The following is a 15,206-nucleotide window of genomic DNA, read 5'->3' as shown; positions in this document are numbered from 1 at the left end:
TTTTGCTCCAAAATTTATAATCTTTGGTTTTATTTTTTCTTAGAATTCAAACATACATATCACGGGTCAAATTTAATCTAAAAATGAAAATCTTTCCAATTTTTAATTTAAAGAATCATTATCCTTTATAAATACACTTCTATATAGGGATGAGCAAAAGACCTGTAAATTTGAACCCGACTCGAAACCAACCCGCTTGAAGCCCTAACAAGTTGAGTCACGGGTCAATCGTTTGTTGCATTCCCGGGTCACGGGTTAGTCGGGCCAGGTCGGGTGATGCCAAAAAAAAGAAAATGTTAAGAAAATCTGTGACCTGCTTGAACCCGACTCGAAGCTTCATGGTTCGGATCACGGTGTCATTTTTCATGCACTCACCGGTCATGAATCAACCCGGTTCAGGCCAGATTTCGACCAGATCCCTACTTCCATCCTTCCCAAAAATGTATAGTCAAACTTATAGTAAAATTATAGTAGAGGGACTAATAACAAAAATTTCACATTTCCCCCAAAAATCCCGTAACTCAATCAGATTCCTTTCCCCGTTTTGTTCTCCGGAATTTTACTTCCTTTAAAAGTCAGAATTCGGATCTGCGTGTAACCGCCAGCCACGCAATCAATCAACCTGTATATATATATATACATACAGCTCACTGTTTATCACTTTGTATGAACCCTAGGTTTGGCCTGAGACGTTCTATTCCGAATTCTCCGGCCAAACATATGGCACATGAATTGAACTCATCTCCTCCGGCAACGGAAAATGCATCACCGGTAACGGCGACGAGATCGTTATGGCCATCTGTTCTCCGGTGGATTCCGACTTCAGTTGATCACATTATTTCTGCTGAAAAACGTCTTCTATCTCTCGTTAAGTAAGTGTTATATATATTATATATATATATATTGTTTTATATGGTTGTGAATTATGTATTCCTATATTCTAAGTGTATGTGTTATCTGTTAGATTTTTATGTTTATTGAAATTTAGTATATGTTAATTGTTTGCGAGTCAAATCAAGTTGACTGATCATAGCTCGGGCCTTAGGTCGTTTAGGTTTGAAGTTGCCACTAGCTTGTTTAGGCTCGGGCACTCGGATTTAATCGAACTTGAGTAGGTTGGCTGTGTATGTAAACTATCCATGTTTAGTTATTGGCCTACTACTGTATATGTATTGGTTTTACATTTGTATGTAATGAACTTTTAGCTTACTGCTATCATATCGATATGACATTTATAAGCGGTGGCGTGGGATCAGATTTTATGACGTGGAACTTACATGGCTGTCATGTCAGTTCTTACTGTTTTTACTGAATTTAGGTGATGGAAAGATACCGGATGGCGGATGTATTTGAGTGTTTGATACGTTAAAAGTTTAGGTTTAAAGTTCAATACACGTAATAGTACAACAAGGACAGATAGATACCTTTTTGGTGTAATTAGCCAAATTCTGATGTACATGTATTTACAAAACATGAGTGGTGAATGTGCTTGTCGGTATTACTGATCTGTCCTTATGTGCCAAGTGGAATGGCGAAAAAGTGCGGCATTTGTACACTTTTCAGTTCATAGTAGCACGATACACCTAAAATCAGGAAGCAGTCTGATGGATTGATATGTGGTTGTTTTTTTTCATTTTGAACTTTTTCTTAGCAATTGGCAATGCTTATTATCTTTAGATCAATAATTGTTTTGGATTGAATATCAGGACACCTTATACTCAAGAGCTGGTTAATATCGGGTCTGGTCCACCAGGGTCTAAAGTGAGCTGGTTTCGCTCCGCCACAAATGAACCAAGATTTATCAATACTATTACCTTCAATAGCAAAGAGGGATCTCCTACTCTTGTAATGGTACATGGATATGCGGCTTCTCAAGGTTTCTTCTTTAGAAATTTTGATGCCCTTGCTCAGCACTTCAGGGTTATTGCCATTGATCAGCTTGGGTGAGCTCAGTACTCGATTAGTTTGCGATGTTGGTTGCTATTTTTGGAAACTAATCTTTTGTGCTTCAAATCTTTGTTCCTTTAGAAGGGAAATGTATGTGTATTTCACTTGCTGAGGTTCATATGCTATGTTCACTTCAGGGGAGACCTAGAGGAGGGGCACAAAATTTTAAATTTTTTTTATATATAATGTATAAATGTGTTATATATATAAATAAATATGCATCTGATTCCATTTAACTAATTAATATTATGATTTTGTTATGTATATAATCTATTGTTCTGACGTTAGTTATCATTTATTAGAAAAAAAATTTATACCTTTGAATTTGTTAGACGTTAGGGGACTTTTTTTACTGAATCTGCCTAGGCACTTCAATTCTCAAAACCCCCACTGGTTCTCTTGAATAGACATAAATTCGAATTGAATGTTGTCCTTTTATTGAACCAGATACAAACACTTGAGAACCACATCTACTAAAACATTTAGTGTAAAATTAGTTGATGCGGCCATACATTCTAGTTTTCAAAATTCATGGTCGCCTTTCAGGTTATTTGGTGGTCAAACATGAGTTTTTAATATATTTTTCAAAAAAGTAAATGATTTTTTATTTTTGTTTTGGGTGGATTAAAAATTTTAACATGCGAGTGGTTTTCACCCAACCTGGGTGTGAGATAACACCACCTTCACTTTTCCCATATATATATAGGGTAGGGTTAATGTGAGAACAAAAACCTGGGAGAGAACCATGAGAACCACTAGTTTCTCTCTTTTTTTTTTTCCCTTTTGGTGTGATTTCTTAATTTTTAATTTTTTAATTTTTAGTTTTTGATTTTTTTAATTTTTTGATTTCTTTTAACAAAAACTCATTCCAAAAAAAAAAAAATGGGTTACGTGTTGAAAACGTATGGATACAGTACGGGCGTTGCCCTTATCGGTTCTAAAGGGGTTGTCACCGGACGCATATGAGAATGGTATGGATTTGATGAGTGGCGATCCAAGAGATAATGGCGGTTGAATACGGTACGGGCGTCCCTTAACTCTAAGGTCTAAGAGATAGTTTTTTAGTGGTTCTCACGGTTCTCACCATTATATTGGTTCTCACTTGATCACTTCACTATATATATATATATGTATATGTATATAGTATGTATGTATGTAACCATTGGGTAATAGCCCAGTGGTCACCAGCCGCTACTTTCCAGGGGAGGTCTTGGGTTCAAGTCTTGTCAAAGGCAAACTTGAGATGATCAGGGGATTATTAAGTGGTTGAGAATCAATCACCTGGACACTAGCCTGGCTGGGGGATTAGTGGGTACCAAATGGTACATGGGATCAAGGGGTTTCCATCCAATTACCCCTTTTTTTTATAGTATGTATGTATGTATGCAGGCATGCAATCAACATGTTTGCTAGTAGAACAACTCACCACTATACTAGTTTTGGTTATAATTCGTAAATATTTTCTTCTTGCTACTATTCATTCTTCAATTTACTTATTCAGCTTAAAGGTGTTCATTGTCTTCGCTGTACTTTCATCCGGTCGTTTCTTTCTTCTGATATTGTTTGTTTGGCAGTTGGGGTGGATCTAGCAGACCAGACTTCACTTGTAAAAGTACTGAAGGTTAGTTTTTATTAATTGTACTTGCACACTTGTTAGCGGTCACACTTGTACTGCACACTTGTTAGCAGTCTTGAATTTGTGAAATTTAACATTATAACCTATACTACATTATAAAAATTCTAGCCCCTTTCTCCTTTCAGAAATAGTATAAAAAAATGAGACATTGGAATTACCCTTAATGAACTCCCCTTTTAGGAAAGACTTATAAAAATTACACAATTTGCCCTTAATGAACTAATTTATACCCAAAACCCTTATCTTACTAATTTACTCCCTAAACCCTTATCTACTACAATATATTGATACGAACCCATCCTTGATAGGCTCGCATCATGCCATAAGCTAAGTGTAGAATTCACTCCCAAAAGCTAGCTCAAAGGAGGAGGGACATCTAGGCTTATAAACCACCAACCAATCCCATACTTGGCCGATGTGGGATCATATCAATACCCCATCCTTTGAGGAGCCAACGTCCTTGTTGGTCACGGCTATGTTGGTCACGGTTGACACCCTTCTCCTTGGGTCCAAGCCACCACTCCATAGGCCACCACTCCGAGTGTTAGAACCTCGAAAGGTAGGGCTGGCTCTAATACCAATTGATGTGTATCAGACCCGAAAGTAGAAACACAATAAGAATAAAACAGAAAATAAGAGAAAGAGAAGACAATCGATAGATAATCTGGATTAACGCCCCAGTGGCCCTATCTGGATTAATGCCCCAGCAGCCCTAGTTCCTAAGAACAATAATAATAATCTCCATACTCGAAACTGTGACCTAATGACCTTATTTAACCAAGCTGACAACTTACCCTAACTTGGTGCACAACATACTAAATTAATAATAATAATAACTAATAATGATAATATGCGCCCTCTTGTCTGGCCCAACCCAATGGGGCGTTATTATTATTAATTTAGTATCTTGTGCACCAAGTTAGGGTAAGTTGTCAGCTTGGTTAAATAAGGTCATTAGGTCACCGTTTCGAGTATGGAGATTATTATTATTGTTCTTAGGAACTAGGGCTGCTGGGGCATTAATCCAGATAGGGCCATTGGGGCGTTAATCCAGATTATCTATCGATTGTCTTCTCTTTCTCTTATTTTCTGTTTTATTCTTATTGTGTTGCTACTTTCGGGTCTGATACACATCATATATCAACTACCACCTTTACATCAATTACATTTATCTACATCATTTGACGCCGTCACCACTACCAATAGTCGCCCGCCATCACCACTAGTCGTTGCCACCACCAGACGACCGCCGCTGCCACCACCGCCGCCGCATTGCACGGGTACTGTGCTAGTATAGTAGTATATATTTGTAATCAATATAATATAATCATTTTAATGTGTGTAATGCAGAAACTGAGGACTGGTTTATTGATTCCTTTGAGGAATGGCGCAAAGTCAAAAACCTTAGCAACTTTATTTTGCTTGGGCACTCATTTGGAGGGTACATTGCAGCCAAATATGCTCTAAAAGTAAGATTCATGCTGTTACTCTGTTAATTACCCAAATATTATTCAGAAACAAACAAGTTCCTTGCCACTCTCTATATATCAAAAAACTATTGTATACTAATTCTTGAAATTATTGAAGCATCCGGAGCATGTACAACATCTGATTTTGGTAGGACCTGCTGGGTTTACTTCAGAAACTGAACATAAATCAGAACGACTTACTAAATTCCAAGCAACATGGAAGGGTGCTATTTTGAATCATCTGTGGGAGTCTAACTTTACTCCTTTGAAGATCATCAGGTAATTTAGTCTTTCTTTGCTTTTATCTTCTTCTTTGTATTTTCTCAAACATTACTCTTTACATGAAATTATATTGGATTGTGCAAAAAATTTCTTTTTTTAAAGTAACAATAAAAATGAACTTTTTATTATGGGCATCATGGATTGTTTACAGAAATAGATCTGAAGATGCACCTATTTGTTTCTTATCTAAGGTAGTAAGAAATAATACTAATGTACTTCAGCATATATAAATGTGGAGTTTATTGATGCAGAGGTTTAGGCCCTTTTGGTCCAAATTTGGTCCACAAATATACAAGTGCAAGATTTGGTCAATACGCAACTGGCGAAGTGTTAGCCGAGGAAGAGTCAAAATTACTTACAGGTGATTGAAATTTACCATTTTGACATATCGATATTTCAGGAAAATCATTTTTAATAGCTGATATTTTTATTGAAGATTATCTTTACCACACTTCGGTGGCAAAGGCTAGTGGAGAGTTGTGTATGAAGCATATCTTCTCATTTGGTGCATTTGCTCGGAGTCCTCTATTACAAAGGTGAGTTTGTATATATATTTTGGAAAGATTTTTATTTATTGCAACACTTCTATCCATGACTCCATGTGACATGATGGGCCAATAGGTAACTCTAGCTCATATATATGTTAAATCAAGAAAGAGGGCTATTCAAATCCGAAAATGGAAATTGGTTGCAAGTGAGTGACTGGGTATCTATCCTACACTGTGACAGCACCACTATGTGAGACTGATTGTATCAGTCATACACCACCAAAATAATCAAGCGACCTCTAGAAGCTATTAGCCACTGGCACAATAGTTATAGTAAATATATTTTTGTAATCATACTTATCACATTAAATATCTCTAAATTTATAAAAGTTTTATAAAAAGGTATTTGCAAGTTGACCCAATCGGACCAGTTTTTACAGACACTATCACCTTTTGACACGAACCTATTTTGACCCATAACCCCAGCCAGGTCATTTTGCTACCTCTATTTTTTTTCTATCCTATATGTTGTGATTTGACGAATGTAAACTATTTATTGAAGCTTTGCAACATTATATTTGGTGCTTTTAGCTTACTAAGTGATTGGAGCTTCAAGCTTGACTCCTTAACCTCAACTCTAGGATTTCCTTTTTTTTTAAATCACCTTTTTCTGAAGAATGAATCTTATCTTGTAAATGAAAGCTCTAATAGGGGAGAGCTTTGTGGGATCAATGTTTTTCATTCTGTACGGATAACTTAGGTTATGAACTTACGATTCTGAAAGGCGGTTGAAATATCAGCAAACCTAAGATATTTCATCACGTAAATGCAATGAAATGTTCTCTCTGCAATTCAGTCCCTGTCATTATAAACTGCAACTTCTTTCTGATTTTTTCAGTCCCCCGCACATACGAAAAATAGAATCAAGCTTTTGGCTAGTAAATTTATTAATCAGGAGTAACAATGTCATTCTTTTTTTCCTTTTCTTATTTTTTTTGGCGTGCAGATCTTCCGAGTGGAAAGTGGCAACAACCTTTATATATGGTGTCCATGACTGGATGGATTATCTGGGAGCAGATGCAGCTCGCAAGAATATGACTGTTCCATGTGAAATCATAAGAGTCCCGCAGGTCTGATTTTGTGATATATTATAGATTTTTAGTAATTGGTACATAGGAAGTTCAGTTAAAAATCTGATGGTTCTAACTTATGCTTATACGATATGATTTGCAGGCCGGTCACTTTGTGTTTTTAGACAATGCAAAAGGATTCCACTCAGCAGTATTACATGCTTGCAGCAGATTTCTTCCTCCGGAATCAGCCAACTATCCTCTTGAGGAAGGTGTTACATCCGTCTAACATTATTTTACGACCATTTATCAATCATGTAAAAAATAAACCTTCATACGCTTTTCATATTAGAAAACACCCGTGTTTCGGCACATGTATCATAGCAAGATTGGTTTGATGCCTATTGGCATTATGTACAGAAACATATTTATGTGATGAATTAAGTTTTCATGCACCATTGCACCCTTCAAATATTTCATTTGCCAAGATTGTATCATAGCAAGGTAACATCAATGGAGGGATGAAAACAGCAATGTCAAGACCCCGGCTAAGTTGTGCACATTTAAGTTAAAAACTTGTCCTTTGGTCATGTACATACAAGAAAAACCTTCTCTATTTACTCGTTTAATGCTTTTGGAAAAGGGAATGCTTATATCTTGAAGGTTAATGGTGTTAGGAATGTCATGTGTTAGAGCTATCTCATACCTGGGCCTTGACAAAATCCTTGATGGGATTTATTGTTCGGATTGGGGCTCTATGGCTTTGGGATGGTGCTCTTCTTGGGTAGAAGGTCAATCACTTAGAGGGTACCCAATGGTGAGGACTTATCCATCAAAGACTAGTCTCTATTAGCATCACATCAGCAAAAAATACTCCAATGACTAATCCTTCCAAAATGCACCCAATGAACTCATCCCTTAAGGACTAGTTTTGGACCCACAAATTATCTAATTTTATCCATTTATCCAAACTTTACACTTTTAACCCTCTAAAATTATAACGAACTAAAACATACACAAATAAAAAACACTTCATTAAAAATAAAAACATTACACAATTTATCTAAAAAAACACACCAAAAAAAAAACATTACAATACTTCAAGTAAAGAAAACACACATTAAAATAAAAACATTAACAATAGTTTATTATAAAAAAACACACATTAAGCCGGGAGGCGCCATATATGCTCCGTAAGATCATGACGAAGAGCATAATGCACAATGCGATCTCGAAGCTCCTTGCCGGTACGTTGGTGATGTGCAATCCTTTCCTCGAACGTACGCTCTGGTACGTCAAATGGTGGTTCACTTGAAGTGTATATATAGCCATTTTGAAAAACTAGCCGTTAAGGACTAAAGTTGTCACTTTTTTTAACCTGTTTTGAACTACATAGCCGTTTAGGGGCTAAACTTGCCAAATGGTGAAAGTTAGTTTTGTCTTATTCCTTTTGAATTTATAGCCATTGCATTTAAAAAAAAAAAAAAAACAACAACAACCAAACACATTCGTCTCTGCAGGAAAGCCACCCGGACGAGCGACCCAAACGACCCAGGGAAGAGTCCCACCCAACGGTGTGGACTCGTCCGAAGATGTCGAACGAGCTCAGGGACGAGTCCATTGGCTACCCTCTTAAGCTCTACCGGTTGTAGGTTTAATCCCTGAAAGCACGGGACGTATAAATGTTGGCCCCAACAGTAAAACAATAATAATCCGAGTGTTTTGTGGATGGGTTAAAAAAAAAACTGAATTGAATCGGTACTTGTACGGAAATCCCCAACCGAATGAATTAAGTTTTGCTTCCTAGAAACTTTCGACATCGGTTTTGGTATTTAACAAAATGTTTATATTGGATGTAACACGGGTGCATATAGCTATTCTTCCGCTTAATAATATTTAAGTCCAATTCATTAACATGTTATCATTTTAATTCTTTTTCTTTATGTGATTTATCAGCAATATTTGAGGTCTTGATGAGCAATTAGATTCAACATATATGTTACTCTCAATATCTCATGTATTCACAATGCAAGTCTGTACGATAAAATTTTACTTTAATTGTTAGTGACATGAGATCAACCAAATTAACAAAGAAATATCAATCAGTGTGACAAGTTTATTTGGATTTAGAGCTTCGATATACGTTTGATAACCTGAAGTGATGCCCCAAGAGGGTAAATCCTTTATATAGCTATTTATAAGGAGTCTTAGAAAATCTACTCATTATACCCTTTGATAATAATATTATTTTAACCAATCAAGTAGAACAAGTAGGGTAACATTTGTTTAAGGTGTCTTAACAATAAGGCGTGTATGAAATTATGTTTTGAAATTAGAATTTGTATTTACTTGTTTTTTAAAATTGAGTTTTCTTGCTAACTAAATGCAAAAAGTCACTTTTATAACCAATTTTTTTTTTTTTTTTAATATTTACGTTACGCAAATGTAATAACCAAGTAAGTCACTCAAAATGTTATATTTATGTTACGCAACTGTAATAATCAAGTAAGTTACTGAAAACATTATGATAAACATCTCTTGATACACATATGTGTGTCATTGAAAATCACGAGGCATGGAAAAGAAAAGAAAAAGTCATTAAAATCATACTTTAACTAAGCAAAAAAGAAATAAATTAAATAAATGTAAATATAAATATAAATATAAATATATAGGTACACATGCCGACCTAATCAAGTTTAGTTGCATATAAACATCCTCCTATAAACAAGATTTTATTTTCAGAGAATTAAATCAACAGAATCTCGTGCGGCTGCTTTACTTTACTTTCTTCAGTCCCTACCTTCACTTTCATCCCACCCAGCCAAACACACACACACACCTTCACATCCACTCTTTCTCATTCTATATTTATTATTAGTATTAATTTTCTTATATTAATTTCTCTTGTTCTTATTATTATTATTAGTATCGTTATTTTCTAGCTGTAGTTATTTCAGGCCTTACAAAATTTCCTATATTATAGCCTAACTATTCGGCCAATTAGGTTTCTTTAGTTAAATATATTTGTTTTGCATACTTGTGAGCTAAGAAAATAGTGAATAATGGCGACTAGAGGTAGCAGATCAGAAAAAGTAAAAAGAATATTTCAGCAGTTTGATTTAAATAGAGATGGGGGTTTAAATAGAGATGAAATGTCTGCACTTGTTGTAGCTGTAAACCCTAGAGTTAAGTTTAGTAATGAACAAATTAGTGCAATACTTGATGAAGTTTTTCGTACTTATAGCGATTTTATTGATTCTGAAAAGGGTCTTACTTATGATGGTCTATTAAGGACTTATGATGACGGTGCTGGTGATGTTGATCGAGATTTTGAGGCGTTAGGCCTCGAATTGAAGAGTAATGAGGATACTGGTGTTAATAATGGGGCTGTTGTTGATACTGGCAATGTGAATGAAGTCGGGTCTTCGTCTTTTAAGGATAATTCGAATTCTATTGTTGTTGCTGAGGATAAAGGGAAGACGACCCAGAAGCAGCCTCATACGCAGTTGAGGACTGCTAATTGGGCTGCTTCGCCAAACCATGGGATTGTGTTTGATGATACTTGGAAATTGGTGGATGATTTGGAGGTTTTGATTAAGAGGTTAAAAACTAAACAAATGAAGGATTTGAAGATGAAAGGAGGGGAGAATTCGGATGTGTTTTCTGATCCGGGGTGGTCTAGGGAGCTTGGACCGTCTATGGAGATGAATAGTAATAATAAACAGATTGTTTGGGATGAAAGTAAGCATGAGTATGCTGTTTTTGTTAAGGAGTTAGGAGGTTTGAGGTCTAGAGCAGATGGTGCTAGGTCGAGAGAAGAAGCGTTTGATGGGCATATGGCGATTGGTCGTGTTTTATATGATCAGCAGGTGTTTAAAGAAGCATTAGTGTGTTTTAAAAGGGCTTGTGAGTTACAACCTACTGATGTTAGGCCTCATTTTCGAACAGGGAATTGTTATTATGTTCTTGGAAGGCATGGTGAAGCTAAGGATGAGTTTATTTTAGCTTTGGATGCAGCAGAAGCCGGTGGTACTCAATGGGCATATTTACTTCCTCAAATTCATGTGAATCTTGGAATTTCACTTGAAGGTGAAGGTATGGTTATTAGTGCTTGTGAACATTATAGAGAGGCTGCAATTCTTTGTCCGACTCATTTTAGAGCTTTAAAGCTTTTAGGTAGTGCGTTATTCGGTGTGGGCGAGTATAAAGCTGCTGTTAAGGCCTTAGAAGAAGCAATTTATTTGAAAAATGATTATGCAGATGCACATTGTGACCTTGCTTCCGCTTTACACGCAATGGGTAATGATGATAATGCGGTTAAAGAGTTCCAAAAAGCCATTGATTTGAAGCCTGGTCATGTTGATGCTTTGTATAATCTAGGTGGTCTGTATATGGATATGGGTCGGTACCAACGGGCTTCTGAGGTTTACATTCGGGTTTTGGGATTGTGGCCTAACCATTGGAGGGCTCAGTTGAACAAGGCGGTTTCGTTATTAGGGGCTGGTGAGACCGACGAAGCTAAAAAATCGTTAAAAGAAGCTTTAAAGATGACTAGCAGGGTTGAATTACATGATGCTTTATCTCACTTGAAGCAACTTCAGAAAAAGAAATTAAAGGGTAACGGAAATGGGGAAGATTCATTTATTATCATAGAGCCTTCAAAGTTCAAAACCTTAAGTGAAAAAACGACATTGAGACAAGAATTGGCTACTGCTCTTGATATTCGATCTTTTCAAAGAATAACCCGGTTGTTTAAATGTGATGTCGAGCTTCTTAAGAAGGAAATGAATGAAACCGAGACCCCTTTAAGCTATTCTGGTTATGGTATACCTGAAAAGTCTATACGTAAGGCCGCTTTGGAGTGCATTCTTAGAAGGTTACTAAGTTTCTTGAAAGCCGAGACTTTTGTAGGGGCAGTCAAGGCAATCAACCTTAAAATCCTCTCAGTTCTCGATGAATCAGAATCCGGCAGGGTAGATTTGGGTATGTTTTTTGCGGTAATAGCTCCAATTTGTGGTGGTACACCTGAGAAACGGAAAAGGGTGGCATTTGAATCACTTTTGTGGCGGCCCGTGAATGAAGAAGGAAATGGTGGTAAGATTAAAAAAGCTGATGCTTTAAGATACTTGAAGTTATTGAGATCCATCTACATTTCTTCAGAGTTAAACAACAGTGAAATGCTCGAAATCCATGGTGAAAGAGACGATTCATTGGTTTCACTAACCGAGTTTCTTGCTATGTTTGATGATAAAGATTGGGGTTTTGGTGTAATGTCTACTTTAATAAAGCTTGAAGCCGGTGACAGGAACCGTCATGGTAACAACACGTGCTCAGTTTGTCGATACCCAATAATAGGGTCACGATTTAAGGAGGTGAAGTCAAGATTTAGTCTTTGTAGTCAATGTTACAGTGAAGGGAAAGTGGCTCCGAATTTTAAGCAGGAAGAGTATCATTTCAAAGAGTATGCTAATGGGAGTGAAGCATTGAAAGATAAGTGCATGTGGTTTAGTTCATCAAATAGTTCTAAAAGTTCATCAGGTACAAATAATTCATAGCTTTTAGATTTTTTTAGTTTTTGTATTGTGTGATATGAGTGATGATTGTTTTGTATAATAAATCCCTTTGTGGAGCTAATCATTTTGTATGATATTTAACAGTTTATTTGATGTATGAACATTGGATGTGTCTCATAGCGGGATTGGTATAGTTGCCATTGACATTAGATGATTCTAATACTCTTGTAAAACTGGCATATATGATGCATTGGCCAACATATATTGCAAAGTTAGAAATATGTACAAAAAATACATACAACTGGACATGAAGTATTATCGGGGTGTAGACAACTGTTTTGGGCAAAAGTGGTGGGGGTGGCAATTCAATTTGGTGCAAGCAGATGATATTATGAACATACCAAAAGAGTACCAACCAACATATAATTAATTGGTTTGTTGGTATAGTAAAAGAAAAATATGAGTAGGGGCCATGTTTATATAGTTTGGTATTAGTGGTTGGCATGATTGTGCTAGTAATACCTTTGCTTTTAGCTTCACCAAACACTAATTTTTTAAGCTTAACACCTTTGATTGTGCAATTGTATATCATCATTACATTTTACTCTTTCAACTATTTCCAATTTATCACCAAATTTATCGTGTAACAGAAACTCATATTATAGTTGCACCGTTGTAAAAGGAGTGATATATTTACAACTTCTATATCTATATACTACGGAGTAGTATTTAACTAGTTAGACAATCGTGTTTCGAAAGATATAGTCGTATACATTGCATCTCTTTTATAATTAGTTAGTTGATTTCTAAGTGACAGGAAAAAAAATTCAGTCAGAGCCGCTTCATAAAACTAAATTTCTTGTAAAAGAAATTTTCATATAATCTTTTTTAATAAAACGTAGTTTTTTTATTAACCGGTTAGTTTTAATTGTCACCCAGTTGAACTGAAAAACCGGTCCTATTTAACTAATCGGCCGACCAGATCTTGGTTCAACCAGTTATGTTGACCAATTCAAAGTGGTTTTCAAAATGTTGGTCATATCATAACTAAACCAGTAAATAATCATACCAGTTGTAACTAGAATATTTATTCTGAAATAAAATAAACATTCCTTCCGTTCCATTAAATTTGTCCATTTTTAATTTTTCAAAGTCAAACTTTAAGGTAAATGTTCAGGAACATAAAGAAATTTTTCTTCTCAAGCTAGCGATCTTACAACGCTGCCTAACGGTGAGACCTCAGAAACCTTGGTTGTGTAAATATGTTTTTGCAAAGATTCGAACCTGGGTGGTGTTCCCACCAAGTCACTTTTTAGGGGGACAGGTGGCCACTGGGCTGTAACCCAGATGATTTCAAAGTCAAACTTAACTAACTTTGATTATTAATATTTTTATTTGTATTATATAATATTTGAAGAAAATTATATGAATTGATTGTGTTTTACATGTGTTTTTTATTGGTATAACTTTCATCAACTATTATATAATATAATTAAATATATTTATAATCAAAGTTGATAAAATTTGACTTTGAAATTTTAAAAGTAACAATTTTAATGAAACGAAAAGAATAATGTATATAAAAAAAGTGCCTTATATAAGTTGGGCCATCCTTCCTAACAAAGTGATTGATGATAATATATGGAATCAATTGTTGATGACTTGAAATTTAGCTTACTTTTGCGACTAATGATTGGTTTATTTTTTACTTTTCAATGTAAAGTCACTTGTTCGAGTATTTCTTCTATTAAGGTCTAAGTGAACCTTACAAATTCATTTCACCTATTGATTGACATGACATAACTAACTAACTACGTCGATCCCATCATCTGTACGTGATAACAAGTAACTATGAGATTGCTCCAAAGACTTAGCGGGTGTTTGGTATGATGGAATCGAAAAAGGAGAAAGAAAATGGGAAAGACTTCCCTTGTTTGTTTGCATTGAAGAAAGGGAATGAGAAAGGAGAAGGAAAAATCAATTTCATTCTACCCATTCTCTACAAATTGTAAAGAATGGGTGAGAATGGAAAAATATATATATATTTTTTTCAAAATGTTATATGTAATAAATGCATTATTATTTAAAATTTTATTTTTTTTATATATTCATTCTCTATGGTTACCAAATAACGAAATCTACTTACTTTCTAAATACTCATTCTCTTTCTCACTATTTCTATTCTCTATTACATTTTCATTCTCTATGATTTCTTCTTACCAAACACCCCCTTAATTCTTTGACATCTGGGTGTCATGCCATGGTCCATCGCATAATATAATGACATCGCAAATACAGTTTATTTTGATTTTGTCGGTGAACTTGTTATTATCAACATTTATAAACCAGTTATATTAAATTAAAATTTAAAGTTATAATATTTTATTATACTAAAGCACAGTTAGGCGGTTGCCCTCAATAACTTTGAAATTGCTAGTGTAAGTGCTATGAGGTTTTAAGGTGAATATCGCTCAATCTTTCTTGATGCCTCCGACCCAAAATTTGAATGCCCTCTTCAAAACAATAAAATGATGATAAAGAAATTGATAAGCTAAAACTGATTACTGAAATTTATAAGAAAGAAGTTTGAGATCAGACATCAATGGTGGATCTGTGTTTTGTGTTCATGAGAGAACAAGGAAGACAACAGTAACTTTGGACGCTTTTCCACTTTGGCCCCCTTTCCCAACTATTTTATTAAAACGTTTTATAATTATCTAGAGTTATAAATTTTGTCCTTTTAACTTTTTAGTATATTTATTCAATGCCTTCAAATTCAATAATCATAAATATATAGA

The 15,206-nt window shown here is 35.2% G+C and overlaps 2 protein-coding genes across 2 annotated transcripts; both read left to right on the top strand.

Moving 5' to 3' along the window:
• Positions 1 to 516: 516 nt before the first annotated feature.
• LOC122578333 (probable 1-acylglycerol-3-phosphate O-acyltransferase) lies at positions 517 to 7,350 on the top strand. The gene is made up of 9 exons (XM_043750275.1): positions 517 to 872; positions 1,707 to 1,943; positions 3,522 to 3,568; positions 4,934 to 5,052; positions 5,171 to 5,331; positions 5,586 to 5,695; positions 5,771 to 5,870; positions 6,829 to 6,952; positions 7,056 to 7,350. The coding sequence occupies exons 1-9, from the start codon at positions 667 to 669 to the stop codon at positions 7,179 to 7,181; spliced, it is 1,230 nt and encodes a 409-aa protein (XP_043606210.1). The 5' UTR covers positions 517 to 666; the 3' UTR covers positions 7,182 to 7,350.
• A 2,447-nt stretch (positions 7,351 to 9,797) lies between these two features.
• Positions 9,798 to 12,585, top strand: LOC122578607 (uncharacterized TPR repeat-containing protein At1g05150-like). Its single transcript, XM_043750601.1, has one exon. The coding sequence runs from the start codon at positions 9,958 to 9,960 to the stop codon at positions 12,448 to 12,450; it is 2,493 nt and encodes an 830-aa protein (XP_043606536.1). The 5' UTR covers positions 9,798 to 9,957; the 3' UTR covers positions 12,451 to 12,585.
• Positions 12,586 to 15,206: the final 2,621 nt, after the last annotated feature.

The sequence above is a fragment of the Erigeron canadensis genome, chromosome 8 (assembly GCF_010389155.1).
Source record: "Erigeron canadensis isolate Cc75 chromosome 8, C_canadensis_v1, whole genome shotgun sequence".
NCBI classification, from domain to species: Eukaryota; Viridiplantae; Streptophyta; class Magnoliopsida; order Asterales; family Asteraceae; genus Erigeron; species Erigeron canadensis.
Note: the sequence above shows the minus strand (reverse complement) of the source record. Positions and strands in the feature narration are given on the sequence as shown.

Coding starts and splice junctions, on each gene's coding strand:
- LOC122578333 (XM_043750275.1), top strand. CDS start 667: ATGAACCCTAGGTTTGGCCTGAGACGTTCTATTCCGAATTCTCCGGCC. Junction 3,569..4,933: donor CACTTGTAAAAGTACTGAAG/GTTAGTTTTTAT, acceptor TGTGTAATGCAG/AAACTGAGGACTGGTTTATT. Junction 5,053..5,170: donor CAGCCAAATATGCTCTAAAA/GTAAGATTCATG, acceptor AAATTATTGAAG/CATCCGGAGCATGTACAACA.
- LOC122578607 (XM_043750601.1), top strand. CDS start 9,958: ATGGCGACTAGAGGTAGCAGATCAGAAAAAGTAAAAAGAATATTTCAG.